The sequence below is a fragment of the Propithecus coquereli genome, unplaced genomic scaffold (assembly GCF_000956105.1).
Source record: "Propithecus coquereli isolate 6110/MARCELLA unplaced genomic scaffold, Pcoq_1.0 Scaffold72, whole genome shotgun sequence".
Classification (NCBI taxonomy): Eukaryota; Metazoa; Chordata; class Mammalia; order Primates; family Indriidae; genus Propithecus; species Propithecus coquereli.
The window spans coordinates 6139975-6165168 of record NW_012153285.1 but is presented as its reverse complement, the minus strand read 5'-3'; the positions used below and the strand labels follow the sequence as shown (position 1 = coordinate 6165168).

General features: G+C 37.3%; 1 protein-coding gene across 1 annotated transcript in view; it reads left to right on the top strand.

The window, feature by feature from the left end:
- Positions 1-25194, top strand: part of WIF1 (WNT inhibitory factor 1) — a 67137-nt gene that overhangs the window by 22503 nt on the left and 19440 nt on the right. The window contains exon 3 of the mRNA XM_012661552.1: positions 19881-19989. Within this exon, the coding sequence (XP_012517006.1) occupies positions 19881-19989 (109 nt within the window). The remainder of the gene's footprint in view (positions 1-19880; positions 19990-25194) is intronic.

Here is a 25194-nt window from a genome sequence, read left to right as displayed (position 1 = left end):
TTATTTTTCAAAAAAAAGATGAATTAAAAAGGTGAATCAAGGCTGGGCACAGTGGCTCACGCCTGTAATCCCAGCACTCTGGGAGACCCAGATGGGAGGATTGCTTGAGCTCAGGAGTTTGAGACCAGCCTGAGCAAGAGTGAGATCCCTGTCTCTACTAAAAATAGAAAAATTAGCCCGGCATGGTAGTGTACTCCTGTAATCCCAGCTATTTGGGAAGCTGAGGCAGGAGGATCGCTGGAGCCCAGGAGTTTGAGGTTGTTGTGAGCTAGGCTGACACCACAGCACTCTAGCCTGGGCAATAGAATGAGACTCTCTGTCTCCAAAAAAAACAAAGGTGAATTAAAGTTTTCAGAGCTTTTAGTTTCTATACATTCATAGAAATCATAAATCAGATCATATCAGCCTTGCTGGTTTGAGTACATCCAGTTTTTCTATTGATCTCTTTTCTTTTCTTTTTTCTTTTTTTCTTCTTTATGTGACCTGTTACTCTCTGTTACAACTGGGGGCTCTAACAAGCTAACTGATATTTTCTTTAATATTCAAAAGCTAAATCCTTCTCCCCTCTGGTGTTACTGGTCTTCTCTGATCATCCTTTGTGTGTGTGTGTAAGACATTTGAAATTAATTTTATAAAATAAACTGGACCATTGGAAATAGATTGATAAATAGTTATAATCTCTGCCTTTAGGAATTATAATCAAATAGAGGAGATGTGAGCCAAATATCAGATTTTTGATGCAGACGAGGACAATGGATGCATTGTGAGTCAGTAATTCTAATTTTAATTTAAAAGCTACCAACATGTTTACAAGTGGAGAAGTTCTGTACAGTGGCACTGAAGTCACAAAGATCACTTTTTACATAATTGTAGTGCTCTTTTGAACTAAGGAAACTAGAAATGGATATATAAATAAATTTGCTGGAAATTAGCTTTGGCAATTTTCAAATATGTTCCGACAGAAAGAAAAATCCATGATAACAGGTAACAGAACTGACTGAGGTGACACTGGGGGTTGGGGGCATAGTAATAGTTCTTGTGAGGGAAGGAACCAAGATGCAAAAATAACTCCTTTGATGTGTCCCCTCTTTATTTATTGCATTTGGCTTTATATACTCATCTCTCTTTAAAGATCTGATGTTTAGTCCAAAAAGATGGTACTAATCTTTCCTTGGATATCTTTTATTCTGTCATTAAGACTTCAATTCAGACTTCTTTGTCCTCTTCCATCAGAAAACTCTGTTGGTTTTGTTTTTTCACTGCTGTGGCCCTGGGTTAGGGACTTTTCTTCCCGAATCTTTTCTTTCATGCTTACTGCCCTTCTTCCCAAAGTGAAGGCAATTAAGCTACGCAAAACACCCACATTTCTAATTTGCTAATAATATAATTTGGTTTAACGAGATGGAGAGAGAAAGTAAATGTAAATCTTAGATAATGACATAATGTCGTCCTAGCCAGGTCCCAGTCATTTGAGAACTTCACCTGACAGCATGTCTTTGCTAAATGGATATGTTTTAACAATGATTTGTTGGAAAAGTCTCCCCCCCCACCACCACCGATATATTTTTTAAAGCACACAAGCCATGCAATTATGTAAAAAGTTAACTGGCTTTAATTAAACTGCTTTACACAAATGAGTGTCTATTGGATTTGGGGGATATATTTATCCTTTTAAGCTTTCCAAAAATCCTGCCCTTGGGGTACCCACACCCAAGCTTAGGGGTCTGAAGAGTTCAAGGCTGACAGTAGCTGTGAAAAGTTTCATAGTCTTTTAAGAAAGTTCAGCGGCTATGTTTGGGGAAGAGATATATGTATTATGCAGGACTGCTAGCTAATGCAGAGATTGTAACATATGGAATTCATAAAGGTCCAATTACAGGACCGTCACTGTTTGCCATGGTTTTAACTTATGTAAGTTATTGATTATACTTTCATGAGATCATAATCAAAAGGTTATTCTTTGGTAATGGTGTGTTAGAAGAGCTTTATCCTGAACTTCAAAGCCATCCTCTGAGCCCCAAGAACAAAGACTTAGAAGTTTGAACCGGGGCCAGAATCAGTCTGTATGAGTTAACGATGTTCCAGACCATCCGGGAGCTGAATCAACCTATCCACGTGCTGGAACTTTCTTTCATCACATTGGATCAACAGTCATCACTAAAAGATGACAGTTGATTCAACTTTAATGTGTCTTTTTTTAATGAGTCAGCTTGACTAACTACAGTGTCTGCTCCCATTTGCCTTCGAACCATTTATTTTGACTGTAAAGTATTGTCATTCACTGTGCTTTTAGAAGCAAGCGATTATCATTAGGTAGGTATACATTTAGGAACAGAATTGCAAGTACTAAAGAATTTACAGAAAATAGTTCTTAGAAATGAAAAAGCTAATATGTAACTTGATACAACAAGTAAAAAGTAATAAAGGAGGGTCTGGTTTGTCCTAATATTCTGGCATGTTTTAAGGGGCAAAAAAGAAAGACAGGTTGGCTGACATTACAAGTGGCAAACCCGCTGCCACTCTTAGCTTTAAAAATCCTTATATAAGGATCTAAGGGCTTACAACTATTACACCAAAAACACAAAATGCCATCAAGTGCTATCACATAGAGCAATCTTCACTCTTTCTCACAGCAGCCCTGCAAACCCACTGTGTAAGCTATTTTCTCCCTGGGTTTTTGGATAAATCCTCAGGCAGATCCTGGAATTTCTATAGTCAGCGTGAGATAATAAAATGTCCTCTGATTGCTTTAGTGCTAAGATTATGCTCATTTCAGTAATTAAAATGTCTACTTCTGTGTAGTAGTTAAAATTCTGACCTTCATTCAAAGTTAAGATTCTCTCCTCCCTTAGCTGTAGCCTGCAAGGCAACGTGGGACTCTTCTCACTGAGCCGCCTCTGGCTCCCGCAGGGTGTGGGGCATGGAAAAGAGAGACAAGAGGTAAGAGGCAGACAAGAGTTGATGTCACTTACAGGGTTTCCTCTGGCCCCAGAGGATGTTTAGAACCAATCTTATTATGGGCACCGTCCCGGGTTCCTACACTGGGGTCATCTGACTGCTCTGCCTGGGATAAGGCAATTCCCGCCCTCCCCCCATGCTCATAAGCATGGCACCCCCTCCCCCACTCCGGTACAGCCACACTGGCCTCCTGGCTGTTTCCTGAACGTGCCCGGTGTACTCCCACCTGAGGGACTTGGCACTAACTATTTCCTCTGTTGGGGTGCTCTTCCCCAGATACCCGCACAGCCTGCTCTCTCTCACTTTATTCCCGTCTCCAAGAAAATGTCATCCCCTTCAAGCAGCCTTGCCTGCCTGTCCTTTCTGCAATAGGAACCCCCCCATGCGTATTCTTATTCTCTATCATCTTTCTCTGCTTGATTGTTCCACAGAGCACTTACCATTACTTGACATATTAAATGTCCATTTAAACGTTTTTTTAAAAAAATGATGTGTCTCCTCTTCACTGCATGGGAAGTCACCTCCGTGAGGCCAGGACTCTTTACCTCTTTGTTGGTTGCCGAATCCCCACACGTGGAGCAATGCCCGGCACGTCGAAAGTGCTCAGCAAACACTTACTGGGTGAATGAAAGAAGGAACGAACAAAGAAAGACCAGCCAGATATAATGACTGATTCTCCTATTTATGTCTCAATTTGGAAGAGTTTTTGTTATTAATTAATTAGAATTAATTTACTTTAAAGCCATGATCAGAGCTGTTGGCTGAAATTGATTTCTAGGGTAAAAGGTAAGATCTGTGAAAATCAAACATGGTTTTGGAAATATAGGCACAGTATAATTTAACCATGATAACATTTTACCTGGCATGTGATTTCTCTCTATTCAAATTGTAATACAGGAAACTGGTTGTATAATACTGGATTTAATTTAAACAGAAGCAGATGCCGTTAGTTTCTAAGGTAAGTTCAGGCAAATGGTATTATTGTCAGAGTTTCTCAAAGATAGAGGCTAAGACTACTTTGGTAGTTTTCATCTTGCCTAATACCATACCAGACAATATAGGCAATAAATACTACTGACTTAAACCAATTCTTTTTTAAAAACATACTATTTGTTGTTGTCCTTGTCATTAGCAAAGTTTCTATAGCAATACAGGTAAGTGACTATGAGTGCTATAAAACTCATAAATAGACAACCTACAGAATGGGAGAAAATATTTGGGAGCTATACATCCGATAAAGGACTAATAACCAGAATCTACAAAGAACTCAAGCAAATCAGCAAGAAAAAAACAACCCTATTAAAAAGTGGGCAAAAGACATGAACAGAGGCTTTTCAAAAGAGGATAGACAAATGCCCAATAAATATATGAAAAAACGCTGAACATCACTAATCATCAGGGAAATGCAAATTAAAACCACAGTGAAATATCACCTTACCCCAGTTAGAGTGGCTTTTACTAAAAAGTCCAAAAACAATAGATGCTGGCATGGATGCAGAGAGAAAGGAACTCTTATACACTGTCGGTGGGACTGCAAATTAGTACAACCTCTATAGAAAACAGTATGGAGAGTCTTCAAAGAACTAAAAGTAGATCTACCATTTGATCCAGCAATCCCACTACTGTATATTTACCCAAAGGAAAAAAAGACCTTTTATTATATCAAAAAAACAGCTGCACTGGAATGTTTATTGCAACACAAAGATGTGGAATCAACCCAAGTGCTCGTCGATTCATCAGTAAATTAACGAAATGTGGTGTATGTGTACTATGGAATACTACTCAGCCATGAAGAAGGATGAATTAAGTTCTTTTGCAACAATTTGGATGTAACTGGAGAGCATTATCCTAAGCAAAGTATCTAAAGAATGGAAAAACAAACACCACATGTACTCGCTATTAATTTGGAACTAAGCGATGAGCACACATGTGAACAGAGGGAAGTAAAACTCAGTGGAAATCAAGCAGGGGGAGGGGAAAGGAGGAATGGACGAAAACCTACCTAATGGATATAATGAACCCCATCTGGTGATGAGCGCACCCTCACTCAAGCATAACAAAGCAATCCATGTAGCTAAAAACATTTGTACTCCTGTAATATTTTGAAGTAAAAAAAGAACTTGTAAATAATTCAACAAATATCAGATAACTTGGGAGGTGTTACTCTCTATGAATTAAAGATTATTCGTTCAACACAGATGCCAATAACACTTTTTCTTTTTAAAAGGACTTTTTATTATGGAAATTTTCAAGCATATACAAATATTGACAAAATAGAAAAATGAACCCCCATTCACCCAGATTCAAGAATTATTAATTCATGGCCAGTCTTGTTTCATCTATACTTCCCACCTAGTTCCCTCCTCCCATAGTATTTTGAAACAATCTCAGGCATGGTATCATTTCATCTGCAAATATCCCATGTGTGTCTTTAGAAGATAAAAACTTTAAAAAAAAAACTCATAAACTATTAAAAATAATTCCCTAATATAGTCAGATGTCTAGGTAATGTTTAAATTTCTATCATAAATGTCATACATTTTTAAAGGTTTGTTTGTTTGCATAAGAATCCAAATAAGGTCCACACATTGTGATCATTTGATAAGTGTTTTAGGTCACTTTTAAGATATTTCCCTTCCATTTCTCTCCTTTTTTCATTCCTTCAAATTTTTGTTGAACAAACTCGGTGTTTGCCCTATAGCAGTTCCTATAGCCTGGATTTTGCTGATTATATCTTTGTGGTGTAATTTAACTTGTTCTTCTATCTTCTGAATTTCCTGTAAATTAATAATTTCATAAGACATTTTTAATTTTGTAAAGCTAAAGAAAATTCCAAATTTGCCTCTACATGCTAATGTGAACTAGAAACCTACATCTGTGATAAGCAGAAATGAGAAACATTGTTTCACACTATTGTCAGAGCTCCTGCTTTCATTCTGAACCTTACTCCCTATGCCCACAGCACGTGGCTGGTGCCCTTCAGGACTACAGAGAACCCCCTGGATCACACCCTGCCAGCACCCAGCACCCAGGAATTGCCAAGCTGCTCTTTTCTACCTGTGGGTACTGCCACTGTCTAGGGACCCCACCCATAAGGGACTTCGTATTGATCCTATGTATAGTAACTAGCATGTGTTGAATGCTTACAGTGTGCCAACCTTTGCTGCCTACTTTACATACATTATTTATTTTAATCCTTGCAACAGCGCTATAAAGTAGATATTGGCCTCTTTGGGTTCCTCAAACTTGCTACAGCTTATGCACTGGATCTTTGCTAAAAAAGCTGCCCATCCTTTACCTGTTTAAACCTGTGTTCATTAAACAGATCTCAGTTCTACCTTCCTTTCTCAGGCAAGCCAATCCTGACCCCCAAAATAAATCAAAGTACACATTCTCAAAGTACCACGTACTTCTCGGAAGCCTTTTATCACAGTCTTAATTTTTAAATTATTCGATTATTTAATTTTAATTATTTAATTAGTCGACCAACTCCCTTCCAGCCTGCAAGCTCCGTAAAGACAAATATGAGGTCTCATTTTACTCGTCTTGGCATCTCAGGCACAGAAAATGCCTAGTGCCTGGCATACTCAGTACATGTGTATTGAATAAATGAGAGACTAGGCCTGTGCCCCCCCCAAGGCCAGATAGGTAATGGAATTAGAATCCAAGCCAAGTTGGTCTGACTCTAGCCCAGATTTAACTCGGGTTTTCCCCAGCCTCATGGACATTGTTATTTGGATTTTGGGCTCTCTTTCTTGGAGAGCCAGCTCAGGACTAGCTTAGTCTCCCTGCTTGGCCCATTCTTTCCCATTTCCCACTGACCTATGACTGGGGTCCTAATGTCTACCTCTCTCAGTCAAGGTTTTGCAAGTCTATTAGAGCTTCTGTTTCATTTAAAGTCAGCAACTTCATGAGTTGGAATGGACATGATAAAAAGTGATTTACCTATTTTTTTTTTAGTATGACTAATTTGACTCAAATTTTTGAATCACAAAAATTATATTAGTCACTGGGGATTCAAATAAGAATAGACAAAGTCCTTTCCATAGAGGAAAGTCTGATAGGGGGAGAAAAATAAATAGATTTTTACTGTAAGTACAATAGTTAAGGGAAAAGGATCAGGAAAGAAGCATCTGTAGCAGGGAGAGTTTTACCAAAGAGTTTCATGACATTTTCATGACATTTTATCCAAGCCTGGAGAGGCAAGTCAAAGTTTGCTTGGTGGATGAGGACAGAAAGTGGACATTTCAGGCATAGAGTAGGGAGCAGGACTCATGACAGAATGTGGCGGCTCAGTGGATTGAAGCTTGCTGTGGCTGGATCAAAGACCTGTGAGTCAGGATGTCGGGGAATAGGCTGGTGGGCAGAGCTGGATGTAAAGCTGTAGCCAAAGTCCTCCTTGTGATAAGAAACCATGGAGGGTTGTAAATGGGGGCAGTGATGCGGTCCAGCTGGCATTTAGGAAGAAAAACTGGATGATACTATAGATTGGAGGGGTTAAATCTGGAGGGCATGAGTTGTTAGGGAGATGTGTTAGGGCACAATTGCAGGGTCCTGGGTGAGAAGTGTCCAAATTTGCGTAATAACAATAGGAAGGAAAAGAAGGGAATAAATTTGAGAAATCAATGAGAATTTGTGGAAGTAGTTGGTAAGAGAGAAGTTAGGAGTCTGGAAAGACCACCAAGTTTATATTTTGGGTAATAGGTATATCATGCTATCTTAAGAAATACAAGTAAACAAATTCATTGGGAAGATAATAAGTTTGGTTAACACACGTTAAGTCCAAGGGGAGATGTTTGGTAGACAGTTGTCAACATGAATCTAGAGCTCAGAAGGTGAACACTGGAGACAAAAACTCGGAGGCCACTGAAATGTAGGTGTAAATTGAAGTCACGGAAGTAGAAAAGATACCCCCAAGACAAGAAGAGAAACAAGAGCAGGCCAGCAATTGTTTCTTAGGAACATCAACATTTAAGGCAATGGTTTTGAACTTTTTGTTGAGTCATAGACTCCTTTAAGAATGGGATGAAAGTTAGTGTCTGTTCTCCCCAGAAAAATATTCATGTTCGTATGAACACCAAAGCTGTGGATTCTCTAAGGGTGCATGGGCCCACATTCAGAACTCTTTTTAAAGGCATAGTTAAAGAGAGAAAAGCATGTGAAGGTAGTTAGAGAAAAAGTGATCAGAGAAGGAAAGGAAAACCCAGAAGTGGTTGCTATGTAAATCAAAAATGAAGAGCGGGAGAAGCTGATTGTAATAAAAAACTTTCTGAGAAGACACGAGAGACAAAGATGGAAAAAATACTCATTGGATTCAGCAACTTGGAGGCCATCCTGACCTTTTATGAGAAATTTTAATAGGGATGGGGGCAAAAACCATACTGTAGTGAAGAGTGATGGACAAGAAAACTGAGGCTTGGGCATACAGACTCTTTTGGAAATATTATAATGATGGTAGAGACAGAGTTTTTAATCTTTTCATCACATTAGTATACACAAGGGAAGATGACATAATGGAGAGGGCTAATCTCAGAAGGGATTGGGAAGGAACAGGATTGGGTGTGGAGACAGACTATTTGTAGGTAGATGGGGGAAGGTGGCGAGAATTCATACCTAGTAATCTCTGTTTGTGTGAATAGGATATTGACATCAGTTGAGAGAAGATAGCAGGGATGGGGCAGGGGACTTCGGGGAAACTGTGGAATTGTGTGCAGGAGGAGGGAGAGACTGGGGATGGTCATAGGAATTGCTCAGGGGATTGGGGGGCAATTGAAGCTGGAAACGTAGATTTAGCAAGTCCTCAAAGTATGGATTTCCATCATCAGTGCTCCTCAGGAAATTGCTTCAGTTCTGCCTCATTTTCTCTTTTTCTTGATCAGGATGAATGATGTTTGTGCGAGTAACAGCTTTTAAATAGCAAATGACTAGAGGACCTTAGAAGGTTAAAAGGGCCAGGTCTGTTATATCCTCTAGGCAATGACTTTTTCTAAAGTGTAAAAAAAATTTATAGAATAGATGACTATTCTTTGATTTTCTGCTAGTAAGATTAGTCCCCTAAATTTTGGACTTTGAAAATCTGTAACCATGAAGTTACAGACTCCCCCCACCCCCCGTTTGGCTCTTGGCTCTTATACAGGAACAGAACAAACTGGTCATTGGTGCATGTCTTATAACATAGTATTCTGATATATGAAGTTGCAGTTACATGAACAAAACCGTCAAATTAAGGCACATCTCATAACCTTTACCAAAGTAGTTTAATGCATTTTTTTCAAAACATTCAGCTAAGGGAAAAGTCCGTTTTCTTCTGTTTTTTTTTTTCTTATCAAAGAAGTAAGTTAATACTGTTCATATGGATTCAATAAAAAAGATTAATGAATTTAGGAAAACTATCTGGAGTAAAACTAAGGAAAATATGCCCTAATTTTAAATAGTTTGAAAGTCATCACTGAAAATATCTCCTGATGCTTCTAAGTCAGTTAAAAATTTTCAGACACTTTTTATCAACAGAAGTAAATACATACCCCTAGGGATAACTATGTGCTATAATGTGAAAGAAATAGAACATTAAGTGTACCTTTTCTGAGCTACCTACATGTGCTACTCAAGTTTGTATGTACATTTTATAAATATCATTCCTTCCTAAAAACTTTGATACGCTGAAATGCACCACCATGTGAGATGCACGAAGGAGAGAACAAGAGAATGAGATACTGATGGAGAACGAATGTACCGTGTGAGATGTAAGGGTAATTTTCAGGTTTTAAAAAAAAATTATTATTAAAGAAATAGCTCTTAGCAGAGTTCTCCCCACCTCCATATAAATGAATACGCAGCGACTGCTTCTAAAGCTTTAAGAAAGGAAATATTCAAATATATTAATAAATCTTGAGATGAGAAGAAAAAAATAGGAAAGGGATTCCTTGTCCTTTTTCGGAACTGCAGTGTCCCTCTTGCTTCCCCTCCCAGACCCTGGCACACGCGCTACAACTGCTCTATTGGCCCTTCCGTGGTCTAGGAAAATCATTCTGTCTTAGCATCTAGGAGAAACCTGTAGCTGTGCTCCCGAGTTTCTCCACACTGTTTCTTTTTCCACACCTTCTCTTGGACGTTCCCTGGTCCCTCAAGTGCCAACTACACCACTTGTAATGACGTTTTCTTTGCTCAGTCCTTTATCTTACCTCTCCATCACGTGTTCCTTCCTCCCAGAGCCCAATTTTTAGGTTGGCATTGACCAGTGATTTTGCAACTGCTTGAGTTGGAGCAGGCTTACTGTAAGGGAAGTCACTTATTCTAGAAGCTTGAGGAATAAAAGGGAGCAGAAGCTTTCAGAAAACCCACTGTTGCCTACACTTCCCTTTCCTTTGCAAATTTTGGCAATGCAGGGAAAGCAGTGTGCAGAACGAGGCTATATTTGGTTTAAAGACTACTGTGTATTTATACCAATACTGGTTTTCTTTTTTTAGTCTTTAGACAAACTGAAAAAGATCTTTTCCACCTCCCAATGCTTTGCTCTTCTACTTCCTTGTTACCCTTCCCTCAAAAAATAAAGATAAAAAACCTTAACTTTTGGTTTTATTTAATACAAAATAGCAATATAGCTCTCTGTTGCTTCCCTTTCTTTAGGAATCTTGAAAGAGTGTGACTAACCAACGCTTTGTCAGATAGCCAGGTCTATTTCTGGTTTGCATGAGCAGTGGTGATTTCAAACCCTAGAAGGAAAAAATGGAAAATGCCTTAGAAATTTCAGATTCATGTGAAGCCAAACTGTGTGATCTTCTGCCAGTTGTAGTTTACAAAACTCTCATGGTCCCGTATGTGTTTACTTGAACTTCTTCAAGTTTTAATATCACCATTATATTCCAATAACTTCACTCCTTCAATCCAGCCGACTGGCTGTGGTCTAGTCTCGTGTGTATAGAAACAGTTACTAGAACAGAAGAACTTGGCTGGTTGCTATTTTCTCTTTAAGCAATGCTCTTTTCAATGCCAATATAAACCAAGACCAGTGAAACAATTAAATAACTATTCTGCGTAATAAGAAGGTGCTTTACCTTTTGTTTTTAAAACAAGTTCTTCTTGGAGCCAGTTTCAAAAGAAGGCAGGGGAAGAAAGTCATTGTTGATAAAGTTTGGGAATTCTGAATCCAAAATCCAAAATGCTCCAGAATTTGAAACTCATTAAGGGCTGACATGATGCCACAAGTGGATTGCCACAACAGTTCTACACCTGACTTTATGCGACAGGTGACAAAATTATTTAAAATATTATATAAAATTACCTTCAGGCTATGTGTATAAGGTATATATGAAACATAAATGAATTTTGTGTTTAGACTTGGGTCCCATCCCCAAGATATCTCATTATGTATATGCAAATATTCCACAATGTGAAAAAATCTGAAAGCCAAAACACTTCTGGTCTCAGGCGTTCTGGATAAGGAATACTCAACCCGTATTTCACCAGATGTGCAGTTACATATTGTAATTTATAGAAGGCAAAATGACTGGGAAACAAAGTGGGAAACACAAACCAGAAGGGCACTGGACAAAGTCATGTTTCAGAACTGGACCTCGTTTACATTATCTGCTTCCATTCTTTCTGGGAGCCTCATTGCCAAGGTTTTGTCCCAGAACAGCATAAAACAGTTATAAACTACACACAGATTGGCTGGATATCAAATGTCAATGTTCTTTGATTGTTCTTTTTCTCAAAAGTGTTCTGTATTCTCTCTGTGGGCTGCGGTGACTGGCCACACAGGAAAGTAAGAGAGAAGTTTTTGACCCATAAAAGTAATTTAGCAATTGATAAAACAGAAAAGCTGCTGTCTGTCAGTAGAATCAGAGGCTAATGGCATTTTACCACAACAATGTATTCTGGAACGCGCTGGACTTACATTTCTGGATGCTTCTCAAAGGGTCAGTGGTTCATTCAGCAAATATTTTTCAAATACCTTGCTTGTGCATAATGCTGAGTGAGTTCCCAATAGAGTGTTGGAAAAAAAATATAATCCCATTCTTAGCCAAAATTAGATGAGAATACATGGTATGCACATACAAAAGGTTAAATAATAATACATGGTGGTATATGTTTAAGGACCAAGCTGGTTTAAGTCCTATCGAAGATCAATAGAGGTGAAATCACTGGAATATAAGCATGGCCATGGTACCACGGCAGGCCAGTTGAGCTCCAGAAGACGATCTGTGTTGGGGAGTAGCAGTAAGAGATAAAGGAAATTTGGAACCAGACTGTGGAAACACTTAACAGGCTAAAGGCCTTATCTTAGAGACAAGGGAGGACAGGAAAGGATTGTGACATGGCAAAAATAATGTTTTAATTAGATTTATTGGTTTCTATTATGACAGATGTTTTAAAGAGAAAGGCATGAAGGATATTTCAGAGAATGTTATAATAATGCCAACATGAGGAAATAAAGGCTGGATGAGAGTGGAAGTGGTGGGGTTGAAAGGAAGGGACAGAATCCAAAGATACTATAAAAGGAGAAAGGATGAGATTTTGGCGTCTTGCTGTGGACAGATGAGATAGAGGCAAGAGGCAACAGTGACTCTGAGGTTGAGTACCTTTGTCATTGGAATAATAATACTGTTGGCAGCTGTGAAGAAATCAATGGGCAAGCCGGTTTGGGAAGATAATGAACTAGATTCCATGCACCTGAGCGTGGGCATGAGTCAGGTGGCGGGAAGAATATGTACTTTGGAAGGAGGATGTGACTGGTCCGTGTGCAGCATCATTGCCCAGAAGGAAAAGTTCGATCTGTGAGAGTACGTGAGTTTTTTAACAGCATGTAAAGAAGGACCAAGGACTGAGTCTTACTGATTTTTTATGATTGTGAGCTGAGGGGAGGAGAGTTAATGAGGAAATGGGGGAAAATAAAGAAGTGGGGTGAGAATCAACGAAGTGGCAGAATCCAAGGGTACGAAGTTTTGAATTTGAAGGATGCAATTTTACAGAGAGGTAATCAAGAAGAATGCCAAGGAAGAATGTGAGAGCTGGCAAATTTTGGCCTAGACATTCGGGCATGGGATTAGTTTCAGCATTGGGCGTGCTTATTCCTTTCGTTTGAGTCTTTAACGTTGAACTATTTTCCTCTTGATTATTTAGGTAGATTTCTTCTTGCCCTTCACATACAGTGTAGGAGCAGTTTTGTGTCTCTTTAGCACTTCTCGTACATAGTATCCTGCTAATCTGAATTCACTCGGATGCTATAATAACAGGTTGTTGTGAGAATTAAATGAACAGTGATCGGAGTATGATAAGCACGCAACAAAAATTATTTGCAAATTTTCAAACCTTATAGCTTCTCTGTATTTTGTATCTATAAACACCTGAAATTTTCTTTGGAACAAAGGTGATACCTTTATTGTTTTAATGTTCTCCCATGAGCACTTAGGTCGGCATCATGATATATGGAGTTAAAAGAGCTTTGAGAGCCATGGTTTTATGAAAGACTTTTGATTCTTAACTCAGAGGTTCCTGCAAGTATTGTGCTTTTTAGGTTAGGTATACACCATAAACATAGAACTTCAAAGATGGAAAAGAAATAGTGGATTCTCTCCATTCCTCCCAATGGTTAATGCAATTGCTTCCTTTCTCCATGTCTACCCCAAAAAGAGCACCAGAGCAAAGGTCTTGTGAGTTGCCCTATTTTGCTGTTTAAATGATGTCTTCATCTGTTCTGGAAGGAGCAACCCTAATATTCAGCCAAGTCGATTGGAAGCAAGTTAAATGACCTCCAGCCCTCCTCTCTTGGTAATATTTGGGTGTCTTTTATGCTTCTCTATGAAAAGAAAATTTACTGCATGGCAAACCAGGCCAGCAAAAATTTTCAGCAACTTAATTTAGAAGTGAATTATTCTCCTGAATAGACCCATTCTTTGTTTGAATACAAAGCAATCTTTTCATGTGTTTCCCAAATAATCACCCTGCTTGCCTCTGCCTGAGTTTCCACTAGTGTTATTTAATAAAACAAAATGTACTTCTTTCTAATAGAGGTTTCAAACTCTCCAATGTGCCACTTCTCTATTACAGTTCATGTTCTGAGTTCCTTTTATCTAAATAATAAATCTTCAATTTGTGAACTTTGTTCCCGAACCATGAAGCTAGTTCTCTGTTCTCTTTGACATACAATTTAGGTTTTATTTGCTCCCAAATAAGTTTTTCCAATGGAGAGACTTGGGTCTAGGAATATTTATTATATTATAAATAAAGTAAAAATAGAAAGTTTTGTCTGGAAGTTAGAATATGGCATAAATCTATCATTCATTTCATCAGCCATTTTTTATGACTTTAATTTAAGCTCTTAAGGTAAATGAAGGATATATTTACTCTCTATGTCATGGTGATGATAATATATTTGTAGAAATATTTATATGGTATTGGTGCTTTTGCTAGATCTCTTTATAATGACAAAGTAAAACTTTGAAAGAAATCAGTGTCAAGATCAGAGACAAAATGCTGGTCAATTTCTAAGTGATTTTCAAGTTAGAATTTTTTAGAAGGCAATGAAAACAGTACATGGACAAAACCATTTTTGAAAAATATACCCTGTATGAAGGAAATTATGTATTTCAGAGATTCAAGCACCATTATCATCTTCAACAAGAAAGACAACCAAACAAAGGTTTACTCTGGCAACGGCCTTTTGCTAATAAGGTCCAAGGAAGAAACTGCTTTGATTAGTTCTTGCCTTGTGATACACACAGTCTTAGAATTGCAGTAGAAAAACTATGATGTTTACTGACTCTCAAAGAAATCAAAGGGACACCCAAAAACCTGTAGTGTGAAACTTGTTATTGATAAGATCAGAGTATTGGCTGTCCAGAGAAATCCATTAAACCTAGCTGCATCATGTGGAGCAGTCATGCCAATTATAATATAAACTCTCTGATACGGAATATAACGGATTCTGTGCTTCTCAGCCTACCTTATGTGGCCGTACAGAGACCCGCAGGCTCTGTGAAGTTAGGTTTCTGGGCTCTGAGTGAAATTCTTTCAGTTCCACGTTCTTTGAACATCATCAAAACTTTTTGAAAGAGGCATTCAAAAGGTACTTTAATGCTGATTGTTGTTTTCTTGAATCACACTTTCAAGGAGACATGCAGGAGTTTTAAGTAAAATAGTTGCATGAGCACAGCCACACTAAATAGAAAGTCCAAGAAGAATATTTCATCTATGATCAGACAATTATACTAATAGGGTCCGTGGTCGTCATCAGCCACACAGAACTGAAAGCAGGGTACATGGTTAATGCTTATTTTTAAATAAACACATTTATTTCAGTGTGAAAGGGATATAACCATATATAGACAATCTGAAAAATAGAGAAAGGAAATAAATCAATTGCCATCAATACTATACAATCATTATTTTACTCTTGGTGTCTAGTCTTTCACCCTTTTTCTTATTAATAAAAAAATACTTTTAAAACTGAAAGATCAGATGTCTTATTGAAATTATGGTCATTTTTACAAATGTAATTTTGAATATATCACACATAGAAAGCATATTTAATTTTAATGTAATGAAACTCAAAGATATAATTATGGGTAGCAAATGATAACTTATATGATATTTGAAGTTTTTGTTTCAAAGTTTTTGTGTTCTATTCATTTAGTTCTTTGTCATCGTTGTATGTACTTTTAATAAAATGTTTAAAATAAGTTTTGGCACATGGCATACATTGCACTGGTGCTTGTTGTGTTATTGTTGCTTTTTGTTATTACTGTACTTGGTAATATGAATAATCTAAAAGTTACTGATTATAAGAGTACCCACCACTAAATTCTTTCATAATGCCAACTAAAATACGTTTTATAACAAAATGTTAAATGATAAATATTGTCACCTAAAGTGTAGAGAGAAGTGTAGCTGGGAGAAGTCATTTAAAATACTTGGATTCATGAAAAATTTTAAAAGTCATTGGTTTTCCTGCCGGGACAAAACTACTGTTTTCTTTTTCAAAGGAATTCATCCCAAATTGAATTACCTTTCCTGAGAGCACTAATTCCATTAGACTTCTTTCAGACCTCTGCCTTCCCTTAGGGTAGGAGTCACCTGTCTTATGACCCTTTATTCTCAGGGCCTTCCTAGTGAATGAGTTTAATGAATTAATTTATGCAGCTCTGTTACCTGCCTAAGGAACTGTTCATAGTGGTTTTCTGGAATCGCTGCCACAACTCAAAGAAGGAGATACAGTGTGAATTTGGTCAATGAAGGTCCTCCCTTTGGCTTAGTGAGACCAGGAAGTGTTTTTCAATTCACTGCAAATGTAGACAATGTCCCCGTAGCAGTTGAGATTACCCCTTTGCATTTATATCCTCATACGAAGTTCTGAGTGCCTAATATATATCATACTATGATTTAAAGTAGAAAGTAGTTTGAATGTCTACCATGTATCTCTTAATATCTTCTATGTTGGAAAATAACTTTTATATTGCATGTAAGAAAGGTCAGATTCTTTTTAAACCTCCTTCTGTTCCATGTTTATGTCATTAATTTCTTTAATTAACCCACCCAAATTCTGGATATCTCTACAAGTAATCGCAGAACCACTCAACTTGCCTAACTCTCATGTTAGCATTTGTGCTATTTATTGATTGTTCTTTATTCCTAAGCAAGAATATTGTTTCCATCACAGGTCCTTATAATAACCCAGCTGAAAATCACTTAAGCCACAGGTGGGGAACCTGGGGCCTTACGGCCACGTGTGGCCTTTTAGGTCCTCAAGTACAGGCTTTAGATTGAATCTAAATTTTACAGAACAAATCCTTGTATGTTTATTAATACACTTTTTTCATCTTTTATATTTTTATTTTACTTTTAAAATGAATGTATTTAAAATTCCAAAGAATAAAATAAGTTTCAGCGAAGTAATCCTCCCAGAGTGACTGGCACAATTAGAACATTAGTAAGCCATAAGAGCTAAATTGACGGCTGCCACACTCATGATTTAATTCTAACTTCCCCCACCTGGCTGGTACCACTACCATACAAGCCTGGTTGGCGAGAGTTTATGGGGGTCAAGTTCGCCAGTCTGTTATTGGCTTTTGACAATGGTGCGCTGTGTTTCTGCTTGAAATGAAATGTGTGATAGTTGCACAGCTCGACAGTATTTTTTAATTCTGTCTGCTTAACAGCCCATCCTGTCTAAAAGGCCAAGAGAATGCTAAAGGAAGAAAACAGATTTTTTTAATGAGAATTAGGAATCGCAATATTATCTTGTTTCTGCTAAAGATAGGATGATTTGCTTGCTTTGTGACACTGCGATGTCAACATGAAAGAAATTCAGTGCTCATCAGCATTATAATACTCATAAGGACCACAAATATTTTAAATTAGAGGGAGAGGCACGAAAGGTTGTATTGCAGATATTAAAAGAAGAAAAGCAAAAACAAAGACGATTCTTTCAAGCAGCAATAAGATCTGGAAATAACGCCACTGAAGCAACTTATAAAGTAACTTATATGCTCAGAAAAAAGGGAAGCCATTCAGTGATTAGAAATTGTGAAAGAATGCGTTGTCGAAGTTGTAGGATGTTTAGACCCTGACAACCTTTCAAAGAACAAACAACGGCCTCTTTCAAGGAGAACCGTAACTGATCAGCAGCATGACTTAGCCTTCAATTTAACAGAACAACTTCACGCAATATTTCAAAAGGAAAATATATATTATTCAATTGCTTTGGATGAATGAACTGATACTACTGACTAGGTGCAGGTTTTATACTTCATTTGGGTCATAACAGAAGATTTTCTTTGCTACAAAGAGTTAGTCGCTTTGAGCACTCTTGCAAACAGAACACAGGGAATAGCTATCTTCAACAACTTTCAAGATAAATGTCCTGAAGTTGGGCTGAATTTGGTAAGTGTAGTGAGTGTATGTACAGACGGTACACCTTCGTGACAGGAAAACAGGAAGGGTCTCTTGCACGGATAAAAGAAGTATTAACAGATTCAGATGTTCTCATTTCATTTCAGTTTATGTTGCATCAGCAAAATCTCTGTGCTAAAGCTGCTGTTTTAAGTGACATGTCGCAACAAGTAATAAGTATTGTTAACTATATTTGCCGTACAAATGTGGCACAGCATCATCAGTTTCATAACATGCTAAAGTTGAATGGTGATGTATTCAATGTGGATTTGCTGTATCATTCTAGAGTGTGTTGGCTATCCCAGGGACAGGTGTTAGCCAAAATTTTATCTCTGTGAGAACAGACAGGTGAATTTTATGAAGAACAGAATCAGCAATGTGAATTATTGAAAGAAAATTTCTGTAGGAATGCAGCATTTCTGTGTGATACCGTGTCAAATCAAAATAACTTGAATATTTCTTTGCCAGGTAAAACTAAGTCTATCTGTGATATGTGGCAGAAAATTCAAGCATTTTAAAAACGCTATCTTTTTTCAAAACACTTCTTCAAAAGGAAATTTTGGATGAACGTTTTCCTCAATTAGCAAAGATCATTGATGAGCAGGATGATATATGCAAATTATTTGAAGAATACACAGCTGTTACAGACCTATTAATTGAATACAATGAATGGTTCACTGACTTTGAGAATCATGACATCACACTCGAATTAGCATTTTAGCCTCATTTAGTTGATATCACCAAGGCACCTAAAGAACTACAGATAGAATTGATTGAGCTCTCAGTAGATGACGTTTTATAGTGGTTGTTTGATGACAAGAAGGATCCAATTGAAATATGGGAAAATGCCGTAGAATACCCATGCCTTTGGCAACATGCCCAAAAGTGCTTTTTTGCATTTCAACCATTTATTGCTGCAAATCTACATTCTCCTACCTAACCTAAATCAAGACTTCCTTAAGGTCACAAATGACTGATACTCAGCTAGAGGACCAGATGAAAGTGTGGACCTCCATGCTGCAACCAAATATTCAAATGCTTTCCAACAAAAAGCAGACACAATAAAGTCATTAAAAGGTTAGTTAACTTTAAAATTAACACCTGGTTTTCATATTTTGAAATTCTTAAGAACATAGTAGTTAGATATTTACAAAATAATGTACATTTTTAAGTATATCTAATTGAAGTTTCTTGAATGTGGCCTTATTTGATTACAGCTAAATTAATGCAGCCTTCCAACATGAAAAGGTTCCCCATGCCCACTTAAGTTAAGCATCAAAGCTCCATAGTGTGATTATATATCACTGCTTTCAGTATTCATGGCCATTTGAGTAGCAGGAATCATTTTCTCAACTAGAGACTTAGTAGGAAAATGAAAATGTTTACAATGTAAAGTTTTATGGCTTGTTGTCATATTGTACTGGCGGTTTTTGCATTTTTAGGCTTTTCCCTCCATAATTAAATTGAGACCTTAAATATAAACCTCTCAAAGGGAGTGACACTGAAAAATCAATGTTAACATCAAGATTATTTTGGACTTTAATGTCTTCTTTTGCCAATAGATTGCTGTTTTCATTATCCCTTATTTATTATAACTCTCTCAAATTCTGATCAAAAGACTCACTTTAGAATTTAGAATTAAAAAAATTAAATAATGACTAAAGAAGCTGAGATTGGTTTTCTAATGACTAGTCTGTGATTGTTTTGACATTGCTTATTTCCCTAAGAGAATTTTTTTTTCAAAAATCTTTCAAAGAAACAGCAACTAAATAATACCATTTAAGTTAAGAGTAGCTTTTGTGGGTGTTTTGAATAAATGTTTTTAAGGAATCACTTCTCTCCCGAGGGTCTAATTCTATAGTTGTAGAACACGGAAGGGTGAGCTGTGCCTGCACAGTATCTTAGATGTCATGTGCTCCAGAGTTCCTGGAGTGAAAATTATCACTCTCCCATCAGATGGATGATGAGTTGAGAAGTGCCTTCTCAGTCTCCGTGGTTTCCATGGTACTAATTGTCAGTGCCTTTTGTTGTAGGCAGAATACTTCTATGAATTCCTGTCCTTGCGCTCCCTGGATAAAGGCATCATGGCAGATCCAACCGTCAATGTCCCTCTGCTGGGAACAGTGCCTCACAAGGCATCAGGTGGGTAGTCTTTGCCTTGGAGAAAGGTTTACACTTAAAATGTAATGGTGATGAGAATACTATTTAAGATCCAAATGTTATCCGTCAGAGGGATTCTGAAATGTTTTCCCGAAGCGATCTGTTGATTTTTAGGGCAGCTCAATTGTTATCCTTTGGGCAAAGGATTAGGAAGGGAGTGAAGAAATAATGGTTTTATAATTTCCTAAAACCTCAAAATGGCCCTAGCCCACACCCAGTTCATAAATAATTCTGTATTTAAAAAAGAAAAAGGAAGAAAGCAAAAGAAAATAAACACACTTTGTGAGATATATCTAGCCAACAGGTATGGATTAATATAGTGCACATAAATGTGGCAAAGATTCAAAGTAAGTGATTGGGGGCAAATGGGTTAACTCAAGAAAACTCCCCCCAAAGTTAGCATTGTATTAAATAGGAATTTGAAGGAGAGAAGAGACATGGAAAAGTGGGAGAAGGCGTTTTAACTTCCAGGTCTAATCATCCTTCTTTGCTAAGAAAATAGTAATATGTGGTATTTGTTTTGAGCTTTTCAGCTTGCAGAGTTCTCAGTCACATGTTATCTAAATTGAATACTGGGAGGGCATGAAAGCCAGAATTACAGCTCCATTTTATAAGTTAAAAAATTAAGCCTTATGCGGTTTGACTGATTTACCCGAAGTCAAATAAGTGGTAAAGTCGAGACCAGAACCCAGGATTTCCAACTTTTAGAAAGATACACTTGTGTTAACATGCTAATATATTTTTTTCTAGCCTTTTTTCTATGACTATATATTTTTATGTGTGGCAGTATTGTATGTTGGTTTCGCATTATGATTGTTTTGCTTTTAGCTTTTTTTCTTTTTTGAGACAGTGTCTCACTCTGTCACCCAAGTTAGAGTGTGGTGACATCATCATAGCTCACTGCAACCTCAAACTCCTGGGCTCAAGTGATCTTTCTGCCTCAGCCTCTCAAGTAGCTGGGACCACAGGCACATGTCACCACACCTGGCTAATTTTTATATTTTTAGTAGAGACGGGGTCTCACTCTTGCTCTGGCTGGTCTTGAACTCCCGATTTCAGGCAATCCTCTTGCCTCCGTCTCCCAGAGTGCTAGGATTACAGGCGTGAGCCACCGTGCTCAGCCTGCTCTTAATATTTTAACATAAGCATCTTCCCATGTCATTGTAGATTTTTCCAAAAGTTGTTTTTAGTGCCTTTATTTTATTGTATTCTATGAATATACCATAATTTATTCCATTCCCTTATTGTTTGTTAATGAAATTATTTGTCAAGTTTGCATATAGAAATATCACAATAAACATCCTTTTAAAACTAGTGGATGGTGACCTCTATAAGGGCAGGAGCCCTGTTTCTTATTCACCGTGGCTCCCAACACAGGGCCTGGCATAGAACAGGCACTCAGAAAGTAATTGTTTGATTAATGTGTGTACCAAACTCTGGGTGGTTAGCTCATTATTTTGTTAAAATAAATTCTTAGAAGTGGAATTATTGTGTCAAAGAATATGAACTATGAACTTTTTAAAGCCTCTTAAAACAAATTGCTAAAATGTCAAATTACTTTTCATGAAGGTTATTATACCCGTTTGTACCCTGGTTACCACTGTGGGAGAGAGCCTGGCTTACTGTAATCTCATCAGCATAGGGTATTAATCATATTAACTACTTTTCTGGCCTAAATGGCAAAAAGTCATTTCTCATAGTATTCTTTTAATTTGATTTCTTTTATTCTGATTGAGGTAGAACATACTTTCTTGTATCTATTAGACAATGTAAAATGTCTGGTATCATGCTCATTTTTTTTTTTTTTTTAATTTTCAGCCACGTCACTTGGGTTAATGATATGTTTTAAGGAAATAGGATGACCCTCTCTCAGCCCTAAAGTCACACGGGGCAGCAGGCAGGCTTCCGAGAACACCTCTGAAGCTGAAGCATCTCCAGAGTAGCATTAACAATGAGAATATATTCTGTTTTCTTAGGCTGCTCCTCTAAGGGCTTCACCCTTCTGAGACAAATTTGTCCTTCTTATACTGCTTCCTAATCATCTGTAGGTCAGAGTGATGTGGCTGATTTCAGAGTGTATCATGCTCATTTTTATACTGAGATAATAGTGTTCTTCCTATTGATTTGCAAAGCTTGCTATACATTAAGTATATTTACGTTATATAATACTTTCTTCAAATTGTCATTTATATTTTATTTTATTTTGGGGGGAATATGCAGAGGCTTTGAAATTCTATGTGGTCAAAGCTATCTTTCCTTTGCAATATTTTTCTGTTACTTTTATGTTTTGAAATTAATTTCTATACATTGGGTTTGTTTAGAGCTTACTGTTTATTTTAGTATTGTAATGGTTGTACCTTTATAGTATTTAGAAATAATTGATAGCATAGCCCTCTGTTAAAAAAAATTGTAGTCTTTTTTAATTTAAAAAATTTTTTAATTGACACATAATAATTGTACATATTCATGGGGTACATAATGATATTGTGATACATATAATGTATAGTGACAAGATCAGGGTAATTAGCATATCCTGCATCTGGAACATTTATCACTTCTTGGTGTTGGGAACATTCAATATCCTCCTTCTAGCTATTTGAAGCTATGTAATATTTTATTGTTAACTGTAGTCATCGTACTATGCTACAGAACACTGAAATTTATTCGTCCTATCTAGTTGTAATTTTATATCCTTTAACAATCTCTCCCTTATATCTTAAATCTTCCCAGGTTTTTTTCATTTTTTGTGTCTAGTAAAAAAATCTGACTGAAATTCTACTTCTTAACATGTTGACACATAATATTAAATATTTTGAACATATGATGTGAGAGTATTTTAATAGATCATGTTCAGATAGAACATCATTTTCTAAAAATTTTGAATCTTCACAAATAATAATTTTAGAGAAAAAGTGAGTGACCCTTTGGGCAAGGTGAGATGAAAAAGAACAAGCCTTATTCTGGGACCAGGTGATGTGCACACATGTGCGCACACACATGCACACACACTTTGCATCTACAACCCCCTCTCACACACATACATACACATAGCTTTTTGGCAGCAGATGTAGGATTTGTTTGCAGAAATACAGGTGCAAGAAGTTTATGGGAATTTTAGACCATTGCAGGGCAGTTATTCATTAGGCTCATTAGCTCAGTCCCCTCAGTAGGAGAAGTAAAGTACTTGAATTATTAAAAAGTAACCAAATCAGTGTGTCTTTGCTCCTAAGCATCCAGGTAGTGTTCATTATTCAACAGGGCTATTTTATACCCCCGAGCAGCTAAACTGCTCTTTTATCCCACAGACTCCTATATGCCCAAACGTTGCATGAAAAAAAGAAAACTCTTGATCTTTAACAGTTATGAAGTGCCTGCCTTCTGGCATCTGAAGAGAACAAAAACAGGAAATACAAACTGCAGGGTGGTTCAGTAAAATTACTGAGTTGTATAACAAAAAACAGTTTCCACAAAGCTGACACTCTTTTAACATTCTGTCTTTGTCATGCCATGAAAGCCCAAGAGCATTCAGTGTTTCTCAGCTAACACTTTCAAGAATTCAATGTCTAGAAATTTGTAAATAGGTGCTAATGCCGGAGGGATCATCTTCTTGGTGACCCCAGTTCTTAGCAGAACATGGAACCCAGAGTAGGTGCCTGGGTCAGTATTTGCTGAGGGAATGAATGGCTGGCAGGGCAGCTTGAAGCTCTGATGGATATTTGCGTCGGTAATTTCTAGTCACGTAGCAGTTTGTAATCCCGTGGTGTTGAGGATGAACTCTTCACGCAGCCTTTCCTGTCTCTTCCCTGTTGTGAGGGCACAGACTCAAGTGACGAGGCTGAGGCTGTGAGCACCGTGCCCATCTCAGTGTGGAAGAGGTGTGCAGCAAGAATGAGCTTGCTCGACTTCTACGTAGAGTTAGTTGACGTGCAATCAATTGCACATCAGTCTGTACTCGGGTGTGTCTATGTACTGCCATGTGAGTAGTGTTAACCTACTTCAGTTTTGCTGAGTTGTTTTATTAATAATTCACCTCGTTTTAGATTATATGACCTAGACTGGCATTGGAGTATACAACATCTGGCCTAATTCCGTCTAGCTTTTGGTAAAAGTGGCTCTCATATGTGTGTCATTGCAGAAGTACATGACTTTCACATTTACATTATTCTTTGGAAGTAAAGAGTCTGCTTTTTCTACTTTCAATGCCTCTTTTTTTCTTGTACATGTCTTTCTGAGTGCCTGTTGTTAGTATTTTTGGTCTGTATCTCTGTCTATGATGAATTTCTGTCTCTGTGTATGTGTGCAGGTGTGTGCGTGCGTGTATGGGCAAGTGAGTGCCTGTGGACATAAAGGTATATGGGTGCGTCTCCCATAATATATATTGCATCTGGCTGTGCCTAGTTTGTGACAGACGATATGCTAAGTGCTGAGATTGCAAATAAATAAATAAAACATGGTTCTTGCCTTTCCTTAGCAAAGGATGCAGACCATAATTAAATCATTATACAACAATGAAATCACATGTAAAGCTGTTTGAGGAATATATAAATGAAAATATTTAGGTGGGGGTATTAGGGAAGGCTACAGAGGCTACTATTTAATTTTGGCCTTGAAAGTTGAGTGGGAGGACACTGAACAGAAAAGAGGAGAAAGAGCCTTCCGAGCAGTGGGTGCACAGGCAGGGCATTGGGGACATGCACCACATCTTTGGGGAACTGAGAGGAATATAGCATGGGCAGAGAACAGGGTTCACAAAAGGCAATTACTAGAGACAAGCCTAACCAAAGTCAGGTTTTGCTGTTTCTTTTTTTAAAGCAAAATTCTTTAAAATATTTTAAAGCATTTAATTTTTAAGCTTTTAAAGGGTGTTTAATTATAATTATTGTTACTGTCTAAATGGTCTTACAGATAAAATTTATATAAGCGGAAAGGAGGACAAGTAGAGTTTGCATAAGAGGAAATAAAATTTCCATTTTATGTTTTAAAATTGAAAAATGTGCAAGTGTACTGGTATAACTTATCACATCTTTCATTAATATGTACTTTTACATTAAAAATTAATTCATTGAAACCATAAACTATGTACCTCTTAACTTCTAAACTTTATTTCCTAGTTCTTTTCAAATCATTTCGGGTTCAGATCATAACTATACTTACATAACTCCTATTTAAAAAGAGATAGATATGTGT